Consider the following 15,520-nt stretch of genomic DNA (forward strand, 5'->3'; position numbering starts at 1 on the left):
CACGTGACTGTCTTCTACATTCAAAAACAACATGTATTTACTTCCTTTCTATTGAACATATGTTTACAAATTATAACAGGGGACTATTGAGATTAATGACGCTGTATGAATGTCAATATTTTTAAAGTTGTTGATTTTGATTCGTTTTTGTTTTGTAGAAAATATGAATTTTAATGTCTTGTGTTGAAAAGTTGCAAGCGAGTTTGTATCGAATTATTTAGAGTGAAATAATACTAATTGTGTCCTTTTAATTCTTGCAACGTAAGTTCCTTTAGCATTATGGAAACCCAGTTGAGCGCTGAGGACTTGAAATTCAATTTTAAAATTGTGTAAAAGTTTACAGTATGGACTATATATTCAGTGTAAAATACAGTTTCAAACATCATCCATTCTCGGCGTTGCGATTAACTTGAGGAGGAGGAAAAGCACCGTAAAGTAACCGTAATACAAACATTAACAAGTTGTGACATTAGATTTCACTCTTTAGGAAAATATCAAAGCTGCAGTACTATGGATTGTAACTTTGTGTTTTACTAACCACAGTACATCCTAAATAACGTTAATAATGTCAGAAGCAAAGAATTCCCGTTCTCTTACCTTTAAAACATGACGCCGGTTCGTCGCTGTTGTCTCCACAGTGGTCCAGACCGTCGCATCTCAAGTTGCTGGGGATGCATCTGTGGTTTTCGCATAAGAAGTCGCTCCCGGAGAAACAATCTGGAAAAGTTACGAAACTATATATCTTTTATTAGCATAGTTTACTGCTAACCCCCTCCATCCCCACTTTCTGCATTTAATCATTTCCATATCAAACATCAGGGGGAAAAAGTTGTTTGATTAAACTCTAGATGCAAGATAAAATTATGGTAAGCAATAGCTATTTGGTTGTCCCCATTGCGGTGAAAAGTCCTCACCTTCTATGTTCCCCATTCATCTCTTTCTATCTCCCGTTATGTCTCTCGCTCCTTCTACTCTTCTCTCATTCTTTACCTCGTTTCTTTCTTATCCTCTTCTCTTTATTTTCCCCTTCTTTCCTTCTCTTTCTTTTCTTTTGCCTTTATTATCTTTCCCTCTTCCTCTTTTTCTGTTTCTTTCCCCCTCTTCTCACAATCCTTCTCTTTTCCTCTTCTCTTTATGTCCCTCTTCTCTTTCTCTTTATTTCTCCTTTGCTCTTCTCTTCCCCTCTTCTCTTCCTGTCTCTCCTCTCCTCCCCTCCTTTTTCTTTATTATCTTCTTTTCCCTTCTCATATACCTTCTCTTTCCCTCTTCTCCTTCTCTTCTCCTTTCCTTCTCTTACTCTTCTCTTTCTCTTAGTCTCCCTTTTCCTTTTCTCTATTTTCATCTCTATTTTATTCTTTCACTTTCTCTTCTTCTTCCCTTTCCTCTTCTCTCTCTCTCTCTCTCTCTCTCTCTCTCTCTCTCTCTCTCTCTCTCTCTCTCTCTCATACACACACACACAGTCCTTAGGAGACATAAACGCACAATAAGAAACTATACAGGTTGCTCTATTTGGACGGCCGCATTGTGGAACCACTCGACTCTCTGGTTCAAGGATTCCTTTACTTAATACATCCGTGTCATCCATTTCAACGTGTCTGCTCGCAGATTCAGAGTAATTTGCCCTTATCCTCTTGTTGCCGTTCACTTTCCAACTTAGATGGCTGCCATTTGTGCTGTCCGCCGCCAAATAGTGCATGAATTTGGATAAGACTACGAGATGAAGTAACTCATGGAGCCTCCATGATTATCCCTTTACATTCCAGCAGTCGTGTCCCTTCTGATTGCCGCTTCGGTTAATAGGCTTGGAAGATTATCATTGCTAGCAGCATCCAAACTGCTCGTGTGATCTCAAAACAATTCAGCTTGTGCTGGCAAAGCTTCGCGCTAAGCTTGTTTTCAGTAGCACTTTCAGCTAAATGGCAACTGAGTTGTGCAATAAACCAAATATAGAGATTGCCGATGTTATTAGGAATGGTGCAGAAATTTGACAAGACCAGAAAAGACGTCTGTAATATTCAAACGAAACAGACACTTGCTGTCCAAGAGTCTTCCTTTGTTAATAAATTTAACTGTGAGTTATAAAGGGTGGTCCATAAAGACCACCTGATTTCTATTGGCTATTGAAATTGAGTGGTAAGCAGGCACGCGCTGGTGGTCGGTAACATACTTGCACCAGTGTTGGGAGATTCGATGTGTCCCGTCGATTAATACCGAATACATCGAAGCGTATCACATATGCAGTGCTGCCACCTCTGATCAAGCGCGAAACTACTTTCAAATGGTGCTTCTGATTGGCTTTAACCTTTTAAAATGTGCTTGGCTCATACTTTTTTCTTCAAAATGGGGCCTACGGGACATTCGGGTCACGATCGCCACTATTGCGACAAAGCTGCGGGCGGGCACGCGCGTGTGTATGAGCTTAAAACCTTAAAAAGAACAACGCCTAAGATAAGAGACATCTGTTGGACTGATGCTAAACTACTAGGCATTTACATACAATGCTTTTAAAGGCCGGTTGAGGCGTCTTGTTCTCCACTAGCTTTGATCAGCAAATGCTTACCTCAAAGATGCATGACACTGCACTGCGCAAATAATAATTGCCGAGGCAATGTCATAACTGTAGATGCTTACCTAAATAGCTGAATGCAGTGTAGACAATAGCCAGACGTGAAGTTTTCCCGAATGTTCCCTTAAGGTTGATATAGAATCCATCGTCCACGGGTATGACGTGCTCCAAGTGCTTTGTGGGATGCAAGGACGCCGCTGGATGTCGAAGTGTTTCCAACAAGGGCCCAGTAGAAGTCATGCCTTGATGGATCTCCAGCAAAGTGTTGCCAGCTGTCAAGAAAGAATACCAATGAAATGTTGATTTTCAGGTGACAATTGAGGACTAAAAGTGGTAAACGTTGTGCCAAAAGCGAGTGTTAGGAAATCGTATCGTTCAGCACATCAGCCCATACGAACGTTCACATTAGTGCCTTTTTACACGCCCCTTGAACTACTTAGATATCTACCAGCCACTTTTCAGGTTTACCACATTATAAAGCATCTTACATTTCACAGTTTAACGGGAATTCTTATGGCACTTACAGCGTTTACCAATTTTAGTCTGCAATTCTATCTTAATTTGAGCTAGTTCCTAGACTTTGGGGTAGATGAAGGTATTTACGAGAGTTCCATTGAAATATGCATGGTAGCAGTTTGGGCGTAATACGAGGTGGATTCAAACAATAAGTTAGTTATTAAATTACTGAAGGTCAGCAGATGTTTATTGATGTATGGAGGATTCTACAATAGAACGCACATACGAGGGTAGTTTGAAAAGTAAGGTAAATGAAGCATAGATGGCAGCACCATAATCGGACGATAAGTTTGATCCTTCAAACGATCCCTTGCATAGTTTCAGCTCAGTGCGTTGTGAGGTTACTGTTTGATCACGTGAAGTAGGTGAAACCCATGAACTTAAGTTCCAATTGTTGGATCATCCGCCCTATTAGCCCGATCTAGCTCCCTCTGACTTCCATTTGTTCCCTAACCTCAAAGATGGCTAGGAGGACAACGATTTTCCGATAACGAACGGCTATTTTACATCCAGGAGATATCATTTTATGAACAAAAATCTCACAACCTACTGGGCTGAAACTCTGCAAAGCCTCGTTTGAAGGATCAAACCTATCGACCGTGCATCGATTTCGATTATGATGCTGCCATGTCTGCTTCGTTTACCTTACTTTTCAAACTACCCTCGTATTCTGCACTATTTCTCCATGTAGTCACCTATTATAGTTGCTGTAAACATTTGTCGGTATTCACAACTCCGATTCCTTGACGATAGATACCTGCTTTCAGGTCGTTAACTCCTATTTTAACCTGATCTTCATTGGCAAATTGTTTTCCGTCCAGATGTTCTTTCAGCTTGCAATGGGCAAGATCAGGACTATAAGGCGGATGCCACCATACCTCGCATTCAAAACTTGAGAACATGTGTTGTGCGCACTGTTTTACACAGAATTCCCAATTCTCAGTGACCCCTATCACATCTTCCGCGAAAGCCTTTATTCACGTCTTCACGAACAAAGAATTGCTCAGTTAGATATTCATGTGTTTCATGAAGGAGCTAAACAAAGAATCTTTGATTTGTATTTTTTGTCCATTTTGCAGAATACTGAATTTTTAGCAGGTTTCGTGTCATTTTACTGCATTATAACAATTTTCATACATTATGTTAATTTTTGTTTGTTTTTTACTGGAGAAGGGACACTTTTTAATGTTTTTGTATTTTTCTTCTAATCGGATATCCATGCTTGTTAAAGTTATAAAATGGTATTCGTCTTATTTCTAGTTATTAAGGAATTATATTCAATGTTGGGCATGTAATAAGCTAATAACTGGGGCTAGGATTTTAATGCACAATAAAATTCCAGAACATTTCTATAAAAATGCAGAAAATGTCCTAAAACCACAAAAATACTGTATACAGTTTTCAAAATGCTCATTTTCAACAAACTTACGTACTCATTTCACCAGTCCTCATTGCAATGCACTCCTAACAATACACGTAGGTTGTCAAAGCAAAGTGACTGCCTATTGTTCCTTAAAAAAGACTTTAACATTGAAAAGCTCCTTTCCCAAAAAGTACACGACAGAAATACCCGATTTGACCATACATTGTCGATCCCAACCATCTACTCACCCATGTCTGAGAACTGCTCGACCTTCACGTACAGCCTTGTCTTCACGTGGACGTTGCTTCTAGGTTTGATGAGCCAAACGCAGTCAAAGGCCTTCAAGCCACTGGCAGCCATTTTCATCATCGTTATGGCGCCACCGAAATTGTCCACGTTGCCGCCGCAGTCTGAAATGTAATTCATCAGAAATATATGACAAGCAGAAATGTCCTGAAATTATCGAGGAAGAAGATTCCCATTCCATCCAAAATCATCAACCCGAAATCCATATTCAATTTCCTAATTGAAGTAATCTTCCTTATTTTTTTATGTAGAAATTGTATTATTACTACCAGTAGTGGCGATTGGGTGCCAAAACTGGGGATGGGAGGGGAGGATATTTTACTTTTCTTGGTAGACAAGGCTTAGCATTTACTCCCGTCTAATTCTTTGCACTCTCGCGTCTAAACTCCGTACCAGCTAACTGTAGACCAGGCGAACGAGAACAAGTCTCTGCGCAAGTAGTGACGCAATACGGCTCCACCAATGAAAAGTGAGAGAAACGGGATTGTGTGATGGGCGACGGGAGTTACCCGATTTCCTCCTTCGCTATGCAGCGTTGCAAACTTTTGAAAATGATAATACCGAACTCGCATGGCAAACGGATCGTATTTTTGTCTCCAGGTTCATACGATTGATTTTAGAATGTCTTAGTTAAATATTATGGATAAAACTGCAAGAGCAAATTGTGACAAGCCGTGCATATAGCGTACGGACTAAGGTCTGGACGCTGCGCTTTCACCACTCGAATTTCTTCCTCCTCCTCTGCCGATATGCGCCGCCCTGCTCTACAGTTAGCTGGGACAGGGTGTAGTTGGTTGCAAAGTACAACACCGATTCGTGTACCACGTCCGTAGCCAGGAGGAGGGCTCGGAAGTTTAAGCCCCTCCGAAATACTACAAGCATTTAATTTAAATAGTGGCAATTAATTTTACTTCCTTAGCAGAATTAAGCATATTGTGTAATAAGTTGAAATATACTGAGAAATTCTTCTTCAGGGCTTCTACTCCATACTTTTTCGCCTTTAGATGGCGGCTGCTGATAAGGAATGAGCCCCTCCCGATATAAAATTCTGGCTACGCGCCTGTCGTCTACTTGGCGGATTTGGCTTCATGTAGTGTATTCGGTGCCTGCATCGTTTGCACAGCTTTTTGGAGCGGTGTACGGTGTGGTGCATGGTACGTACTACTCAATGAAATGAACGATAAAAGCGATAGACAGGTATTTGTTGGATCTTTTGGACTTGAACTCCGCTATTTGTCTACTTGGTTGAATGCAATTTCTTTGCACCAGCCTGACACAGCGATGTCCGTTGAACCGTGGAAACTGCGGGCTGGCGCTGCGAGTCTGTGCTTGCCGCGTTGCCACGTTCCGCCTACAGCTTTACTCAGTTGAATAAAAATCTGTATCAAATCGGTTTCGCCGTGTGAATTGAAATGGGTTTTAAAAACAAGTGCAAAGAGCTTCAAAACGAGACCAATATTGTATTTGTAGGACTAACCAATATTAAGAAGGGCACAAGGGACGAGGTCCTCCAACCACCTCTCACCTCGTACTCAAATACACCTTCTCTTCCAGCGTAGTTCCCGTAGCCTGCAGTTCTTGTTTGCAGTTTTAGCTGGGAGCGGTCATGCCCTTCGAGAGGATAAGGATGTGCTGAAGATTGACGAGAGGTTCAGTAACCTTGGTTCCTAATATTAAACCCAAGGTGTGTTTCTATTCGGACATGAGAGAGAACTCGAGGAGATATCCTCGATAATAATACAAGGGTTGGATAAAAAGTAATGGCAACACTGCTGTCCCGTGAAAGGGGTGAGTCACAGCGCCACAAGCGTTTCGTGGCTGATGAGGGAATGTCAGACGAGAAAGTATAGTGCGTGGGAGCGATTGTATGTTATTCAGTCAAAAACAGCAGTGCTCTGAAGCAGAGGACTAGAGTGCAAGCGCCCTAACAATATGTTTAGCCAAGAAGAACAACGTCTCTCAGGCAGACGGTCAACGCAGCCTACTTCTGCACCTTCTTGCAACACCACCTTCGTCTCGCATTAAGAAGGAAGCGACGGCACGGTGTCCCATCAACCTGCTTGACAATGCAAGGTGTCACACTGCGAACAATGTGACGGCGCTCCTGCATAACTGGTAGTGGGAGGTACTGGAACATCCGCCGTATTCACCGGTATGAGACCGTGTGATTACGGCCGTTTTGTCAAAATGAAGGAACCAATGGGCGGGAAGCACTACGACACGCGCGAAGCCATCATACGTGCTATAGGGCGGTCACTGCGGGACATCGACAGAGATGGACGCGCTGACGGTGTACGACGCCTTCCATACGTGTGACAGAAGGTCGTAGAGATGAGGGGCGATTACTTTGAAGGAATGTAACACGGGCTCCTCTGCCAATACAGTCAAGTACCAATTATACCAGTGTTGCCATTACTTTTTATCCAACTCTTGTAAATGATATACATGACATAGAATTTAAAATTATAAAATACAAGAATAACATAAAAAATTATAAAAATAAGAATAATATAATAGAATAGAATAAAAGATGAAAGAATAATATACCATAGACCACGAATTTTCTGAAACCAGCAGGTTAACTTGTGTACCATACAATTATTGATGTAGATATGAATTTCACAATGTACATTGAGTAAGAAGTATTTATGTGAGAATCGCTTTTAGATGAAGCGAGATTATTTTGGCGAGACAGTCCTTAGAACGAGTTGTTCCCAAAATAAAAGGGGAGTCTTTTTAAGAGCAGGACATCCGAAAAATTGATGTTCCTTGGTTTCTTCTTCTTACCGGAGAATTGGAACTGGAGCTGGGACCTTCTTTGTCTTGTATCAGAGATGAGATGATCCCAGTTACTTTCTTCTCATCTTGGGTAAGATCCTTGGTCACTCTCCACATTCAATGGGTATTCAGTCCTACTCAATATCTTCTTATGGCTTCTTCTTCTTTCACTAAATGTACTCACTCAACACTGTATCCTTTGTGTGACGTATCCTTATAAGTTCAGATAGGATTACATCTCATTTTGCACTATCACAGGTTTTACTTGTCCTCCAAAGCCAGGGAGATTAGGATCATGAAGGTCTCCCACGATCCCTTAGAGATGTAATATAACACCGTCGTCTGTTTATGGACGTTGGACCTTCTTTATAAATCTTCAGTTCCTCTTCTTTCTCTTTTACATCACTCACACCACCAATCACTTCACTACATCTTGTTGGTTTTGGTCTCGAGCTTCGCCTAACACAGGTATCCTCCAAGTCTGGTGTTGAGGCCTCAGGTGGAGTAGGAGTCCTCGGGTTGGAAGCCAATACTAAGAAAAAGTTGTTTCGCAAAATTGAAAGAACTTTTTCTTGACGAATTTTTAAAATCTGAATATTAAGAATTGTGTTTAAAACCTTTCTGCCTGCACCGTACTAAAATTTCATCATAATCGGACCACCCGTTTTTGATTTGTAGAATTTCACAGAGCGCGATCGTTTGCAAACCTCAAAATAACCGGCCCTTTTTTTTGTTCTCACCACGATAAAAAATATAAGGTATACTCGAAAAAAATTTGGTTAGCATAGATTAACGCAGAATTAAATAAGCTATAATTTTGATGTAAGTAGTTTTTATTTAGGTCTACTGGTTAATTTTTAATTGCTGTGTAAACTCGAGTATCTATAATTTTTAATCCGATAGTAGATGGACCTATTAAGTGGCCATAGTGCGGAGACAAAACGTGACAAAAAGCGTTGGGGCAACCGCCCCCTAATCGCTGCCACTGATTACTACCAAAAACAATAATCAACTTAAATTCCAAAATAATGTGTATGAAATTACAGGATGTCCGAGAAAGAGCTAGTGAGAAAGAAAACATGATATCCCTGAAACTATTGCATTTATTTACTTGAAGTGTCTCAACTGTTTTGCACTTGAGTTTAGTGATGCCAACCCCAGCATAATTGTGCTAAATCTAGCACAATTTTAACTTCAATTGCACGTAGGATCTTGTGTTTGACATAACGGTAAAATCTAGTATAATCTGCAAACGTACGTTCCTGGAAGAGAGAAATTGAATTCAAATGAAGATATTTTGAGGAAATAAGATCTGGACTTAATTTTATTTTCATTTCTAAGGTAAGTTTCAAACAAGAGGGAGTATGCCGACCCAGGCACAAACTTTGTACAACCACGCCTCGGTCCATCTTCATATTTTAATATTTTCTCTGTCCTTACCAATTTAGCCCGCCGGGAACATTTATGACAGAAAATCGGAAGAAAGTTTGGGAACAAAGAAAACCAACTGGTCGTTGTTTGTACTCATCGAATTTCCTCAAACTTTTTTGAAGTGTAATATTGAACCCATTTCGTTCATTGAACCATTGCAATTATTTTTATGGGAGAAATTCCAAATACTACTTAACAGTAGTAAATAATCAATAACGCAAATCTAAAACTCCAGAAGTAGAGACATGAAGTGTACTTAAAATTACAGTCGTCAGAAGTAAATTGTTATTGTAAATTAATAATATTAGTTCCTAGTACATTTTACCATCATTTAGAGGAATTTCAGTTTAAGCAAAACTATTTTTCTTCTCAGGAGGTGGCAATACTGCTTGAGTCCTGACCGGCGCACAGTGTGGTATTTTCGTAATCTAGCTGGACAAAATTATTTAGCCTTCAATATGTAAGTTATATATGCTGTAAAGTGTTGTAGATAAAATACAAAAGCACTGCCAAGGGTTGAGACATATTTCAAGAAAATATCTCATACTAATAATAAAATATATGACGATGATTGGCGTTAATTACATCCACTGTTTCCTTGGCAAACACAAACTTGATGGGACGACAATGTCTAGTAGAAGATGGGGAAAGGTTTTGCCATATGACGTGTTTGAGGTTTTGGCTATTCACTGAATACAATTGAATAGTCACCATTGAAAGGCTAAACAAACTTTCGTCAGTGGAATTTTTATCAGAAAATGTTTGCTTAGATATATTTTGTTCGGCCCCATCGCAACACCACTTCACAATTAGTTCTAAAGTATTCAAGTCTGTAATACAATCAAGACATCTTCTTGTACTTTGCACAATCGCGTAATAGTGTAATCAAGAAGAGATTGCAGTTTTATTTCTGCGAACGTTTCTGTTACAGTAATGTCACTAGGATAGTACAACTGTTTTGCCGCTTGGACTTTCTTATAACTAGGATAATTATTTTTCTTTAATTGGTTAGTTGTATGGCGTATTGCGTTACATTGATGTGTCGAGAGATTCGCATCGACCATTAATGCCAGGGCTAGGTCTTCCGACAGTCAACTTTGTTTTGGGCTTACCAAACACTTCCGTGCTATTTTTATCTTTGTCCCTCTTCTAGGCGAAAATTGACAAAGCTCTTTTACAATTGCTGCTGGATTTCTTTTGCCTTCCTTCCGAAGCTGTAATTCGGCTGCTAATGATATATGTCTCTTCCTGATTCGATGTTTCGAGGATGTGTTGAATTCGCCTATCTTCTGTTTTATCACTAGCACTCTCAAAGTCTTTTTGCGGTGTTCCGACCCTTCTACTTGGTCCAGGTAGTGAAACACTTTCGCCACTTTCAGTAATAATATCAGGAAGTGATATATATTGTTCTAACCACAAAGAATTCGTTTTTAAAAAGCGTTCTCTATGTCTTGCGGACTTCAACCACTTTTGTTCTATTTTTTGGCTAACACTTCTGATTGTTACTTTTAAACGTTTTATAATGTCTTCCGAAAAGGACGAGGCGCCACATTCTTCCATTATATAATCTAACAAAGCATCCGTTCTTGATTCTTTGGCGTTGGTATACCACACGTCGAAAACATTCCGCCGTGAAATTTGCGTAGTCATTCTGTAATTTTTTAAAAAAATATATGAGTGTCGCAAACATTCGCAAACAAATTAACATCATCTGTGTAGGAAACAAGTAACTTTTTCAGAAAACTAGGATAATAGATCTGTATAATGCGATATAATGTACTAAAACTCTAGTCCAAACTGACTTATACGTTTTTTCATACAGAAATAAACGTGACTTTTTCTGATGCTGCTCATGCTTAAACTAAAACATATAATAATACACCAACAAGTGTAACCTTACGTTGAAACACGAAAGAAAATAAGACACCACACAATCACCACTAGCACAGAGAAACAGACCGTATTAATCGAGCAAACTCAGACGAATGACGCGATCGCTTTCAGCACTTGGCAGGCGGAACTCAGGTAGTCGGCTAGTGAGACCCTTTTTTCTATTGTTCAGTGTGATTTCTTGGAATACAGAGCTTAGTTTCATGTAATATGGTTCAACTCCTTTGCAAATTAACAAGTATTTAACCCATGTAGCCAAATGCGAAAATTGACTTTTGTCCAGTTAGATTACGAAAATACCACACTGTGCGGCGGAAGGAGAGCGAACGTCGACTTCGCAGCAGATGGTATGGTACGTCGCAGTACGTACATCAATCGCATGTAGTGTGGATCTCAAAAGGAACAAGCAGAACTACCTCACATGGGTCAGTAATTTTGGAAGTCGGAGGTAAGTTTCCTTTGAGTAAATTGTTCCGATAGTGTAAAATCTCGAGACAGTAGCCTCACATTAGCCCCGTCTAGTTCGCTGCACTATTTGACATCAGGTGTAGTGCAGGTATATCCAGTGTCAGCGCGCTTGCACACACACCGTTCTTTGGCAGGGTAGTTTTCCGCGGCAGCGCCGATACCGACAGCGCGTTTTTCACACGCATCGTCACAATCGGGGTTCTCGCCATGATCTTGAAGGGAACGCACGAAAGCCTGATGGCTTCTGCCCTGCGTTGCCAACCTCCTGATAAGAAAAAGCTGTTTAATCTGTGAAATTATGGTCAATGTTGATGAATTGTGCTAGGATCTAAATAATAATAATCACAATGAATTGTTATTATTATTGATAATTAGTAACAGTTAATTTTTATTATTATTATTATTATTATTATTATAATGATTGTAATTTTGTGTGTTATATTCAGGACGTTAAGACTTGTGTATGAGGTGTATGAGTATAATATATATGTGTGTGTGGACATATGTGAAATGATTTAATGTACTTTGTGTTTAATATAATAATGTAGTTTATAATTTAATGTGTATGGTTGAGTAGATAAAAAAAGGTAAAGTGTTTCCCTGTGCTTAGCATCACGTCATGAAGATGTATAGGGGGTGCGGGGGTAACGCCTTACACTTTCTTGATCCGATCGTGAGTAGGGGGTGATGTGATCAGCGCCACGCCCCTAACCGCCTTTACCCACCAGGGTTTCCCCCAGTTACCCATGTTATTCAACGCTGGGTGGGCGGCGGTGCCGCTTCCAACATTAGAAAAGTTCCCGGATTGGAACCGGCCGGGGATCGAACCCGGACCTTTAGCATGGTAGTCAGACGCGTTACCGACTTTTTTATATATATATATATATAAAGGAAAGCCCCTATGCGGAAGCTTCCCCCATGAGACTTCATTCACTCATATCATATTATTCAAATTTCAATTTCAGGACTTTTCAGGATAGACAATCACAAACATCCATGTCCGTTCCGGGATTCGATGTGCTAACCACTCCGCCACAGGGGCCGACTGAGCCACCGCGGCCTTTGTAGATGGTTGAGTAGAAGAAAAAGCTTTTAAAACAAGGCGTTAATAAATAAATAAATAATTTTAAGTTATGCATCTATTTTTCGAGATGAGTTCAACCTTGAAGCTAGAGAAGGTTTGAGATTAAGTTTTAGGTGTGTGGGTTTGTTATTGTTGAATATTTTTTGTCTAAGGTGAAATAAGTTTTTTTTTATGGTATATTGTTGATAATATGGTATTTTTTGTTGTAGAATTAAGAGTCTAGGTTTGATTGGTAATTAGAGAATTTAGGTTTTGGTTTTTGGTGGGGATATGTAGTATTATAATTTGGAATATATCTTGAGGGTTTGATTTTGGGGGATAATTGGTTATTGGGTTTTTAGAAAATTGTATTTGAATGTGAGTAGATAGTTTAGATGTATGGGTGATTTTTGGGAAATTTGTGTTATGGATGTTGATTGTATGGGCGGCAAGCTGTTGTTTGGTTGGTGTAAATAAAGGTAATTAGGGTAAGGAAAGCTATTATTTATTGGGTGTTAAATATGATTGAAGCTATGTTGGTGTAGAGAAGGTTTGAGATGATTCGTCGACTACAAAGCGGAACATTTGTTTTATTTGTGACCCACAACTTTCTACCGATTCCTTGCCATGAAATGTTCCTCGCGAGGTGAACGGGAGAATAAGAAGAAGATGAAGAGGAGAGGGTGTGATTGGAAAGGCATGCACCTATACCAGAAATGAGATCTGGATGTCATTTTATTTTTAATTTCTTAAAATATCATTCTTTGAAGCGAATTTCTCCCTCCCAGTGGAGCAAGTTTGCAAATTATGTTAGATTTTCCCATTTTGTAAATACACACTGCTAGGTGTCAACGAAATTCATATTGTGCTAGGTTTAGCATCATTAATGGTAGGGTTGGCATGGCTGCCCTGCTTCAAAACAACTTCCAGCTAAATTTATGGCTTGGGTCGGTGTCCTCTTTTTCAGTGCCCGAGGCGAAGGGGGCTGTGTCCGACTCTCCATGTGTCGAGGGGGAGCTCCGGACGCAGACCCACCATCGGAAGGTCCTTCCAGGAAATTTGTCGTATGGGTCTACATGTGCGCCTGTCCCATTTGCCCCCGTTGTTTCTTGCTGCACACGATACCGAGGTAGGAATCGCAGCCGATGTTATCGTTGTGTGTGCAAACGCGCTCAGGCTTGTGCAAGGAAATTGTATTCAACCAAGCATACGCTGTATGTATGTACGTAAGAAGAGCGGTGTTTCAGAAGATTAAACAAATGCCTGTCTGCTGCTTTAAATGTTAGTTTGATTGGTTAGCACAATGACGACTCGTGGCTTTTTTTTTTTTTTGGTGGTGTAGAAAAAGTTATGGTAAACCGAGGAAGGTTTGAAAAATTGTGTACGATGGCTCAACAAACGAAAAGGGTTCAGCAAGAAACTTGAAACGGTTCTAGAGAATTTTGTTTACCACACCCCACCGCCAACCTTCTACCGATTTCCTGCCATAAAATTTCCTCACGAACAAAATCTGGCAGAAAAAAGAAAATATAGAGGATGGATCGTGGCATGGATGTAAAAAATTGTCTCTGTGTACACCTACTCCCATTTATTTGAAACATTTCCGCTGTTGAAGTAAAAATAACATTTGAACCTTTTATTTCCTGAAAACATATTCCCTTGAATTAGATTTCCCTCTCCCAGAGACTCACGTTTGAAAATTATGCTAGATTTTACCATTATGCCAAAAGCAGGATGCTAGGTCCCAACAAACAACAAAGATCTAACTGTACTAGGTTTAGTACCATTTTGCTGGGGTTGGCATCACTGATTGAGGAAACCCTCGATGCTTCCTCGCTGGATGCTTTGAACCGCAACCTTCCCCCTGCTCCTTTTCCACCCCTCACCCATCTGTTTGTAGTGCTCCCAGCGAGGTTCCTCAAGCGGGGCAGCAAAGCCTGTGTGCCCATCGTATTTATGCTGCAGCTGGAGCGAGCGACAGCAGTCAACTCTTGACAGTAGCTAACTTAGTCAATTGTACGTACAGTGACCTCATAATTTCATAACGTGCATTATTATTAAACTCTAAAAAGTAGAGAACTGGAAGATAGTATAAATGAACTGTAGGAAGTTCCTCACTTCCTACATGGAGGAATCGCCCCTGGGTTAGCACGAGCCACGTGATCATACACCACACTGTAGAGCGCTCCAGAACGGAGACCAGACACCATAGTCACTACATGACACCAACTCCACCAAGTAAGCGACTAGGTGCTGCACTTTGTAAGCAACTAGATGCGAGTGCAGAGAGTCAAAAAGTGCAGCGAACTAGACGAGGCCATTATTTTCTTTTCCACTACTTTCCCGGACACCCTGTTTATATTTAATGCCTAGCCTCTTTGCTTGTTGTACAGTGGGAGGTACAAGTATTGCTCGGCAAATTCCATGACTATTTTCATTAATGTTTCTCTTCCATCGTACGTGTTTTTAAGAAATTGCATTTTACGTGTGCTGGTGTAGAGGTTGTCAGCAGCTTGTTTTACGTATTGTTCCAATTCTTGAAGCTCTCATGATGATGGACAATTTGCTTGGTAATACTTTTACATGCCACTCTAATCAATTTAGAAGACAGCCGGAAGCAAATTGTCCTTCACTATATTCATTCGCTTTTATTTTGCACTCAGTGGGGTGGTTTTGTACTGGTTGTATTAGGGGAGGGTTTCTCTGTTTAATTGACTGTTTTTGTGTCGAATCTTGACCCTCACACTACCCTCAGCTAACTGAATGAATATGATTTATTGTTGTCTGCAATAATATTTGGATGCACGTATGTTTTCAAACTCACTATCATCATTTCAAAACCGCTCGTGGTCGACTTGGACAATAGGAAGGCTCTGAAATAACGCGAATTTTGATATTTAATGATGCAATGATGGCGTTTGTTCTCTTTTTAATGATGAAATGATAGTGTTTGTTCTTTTTTAATTAAGGCTTTCCAAGTTTTCTTTCGATGTAAGAGCATACTAGACGGAGAAAACATTGCATTAACAGTTAATCTTATTGTAGCAGAAAGTGAAGCACTTCCACGTGACATCATAAATCGTTTTACTGTATTTTACGGACAGACCCACCTGTAGAAATTTTGCCTTTATTCGTACAA

At 40.1% G+C, this 15,520-nt stretch overlaps 1 protein-coding gene across 1 annotated transcript in view; it reads right to left on the reverse strand.

Annotated features, from left to right (window-relative positions):
• Culd (CUB and LDLa domain) overlaps positions 1–15,520 on the reverse strand; it is a 77,332-nt gene that overhangs the window by 42,038 nt on the left and 19,774 nt on the right. Inside the window, exons 7-9 of the mRNA XM_083137430.1 lie at positions 4,694–4,855; positions 2,632–2,838; positions 598–717 (exon numbers count right to left, since the gene is read on the reverse strand). Coding sequence (XP_082993556.1) covers positions 598–717; positions 2,632–2,838; positions 4,694–4,855 — 489 coding nt within the window. The remainder of the gene's footprint in view (positions 1–597; positions 718–2,631; positions 2,839–4,693; positions 4,856–15,520) is intronic.

Source organism: Lepisma saccharinum, chromosome 1 (assembly GCF_977018435.1).
Source record: "Lepisma saccharinum chromosome 1, izLepSacc3.1, whole genome shotgun sequence".
NCBI classification, from domain to species: Eukaryota; Metazoa; Arthropoda; class Insecta; order Zygentoma; family Lepismatidae; genus Lepisma; species Lepisma saccharinum.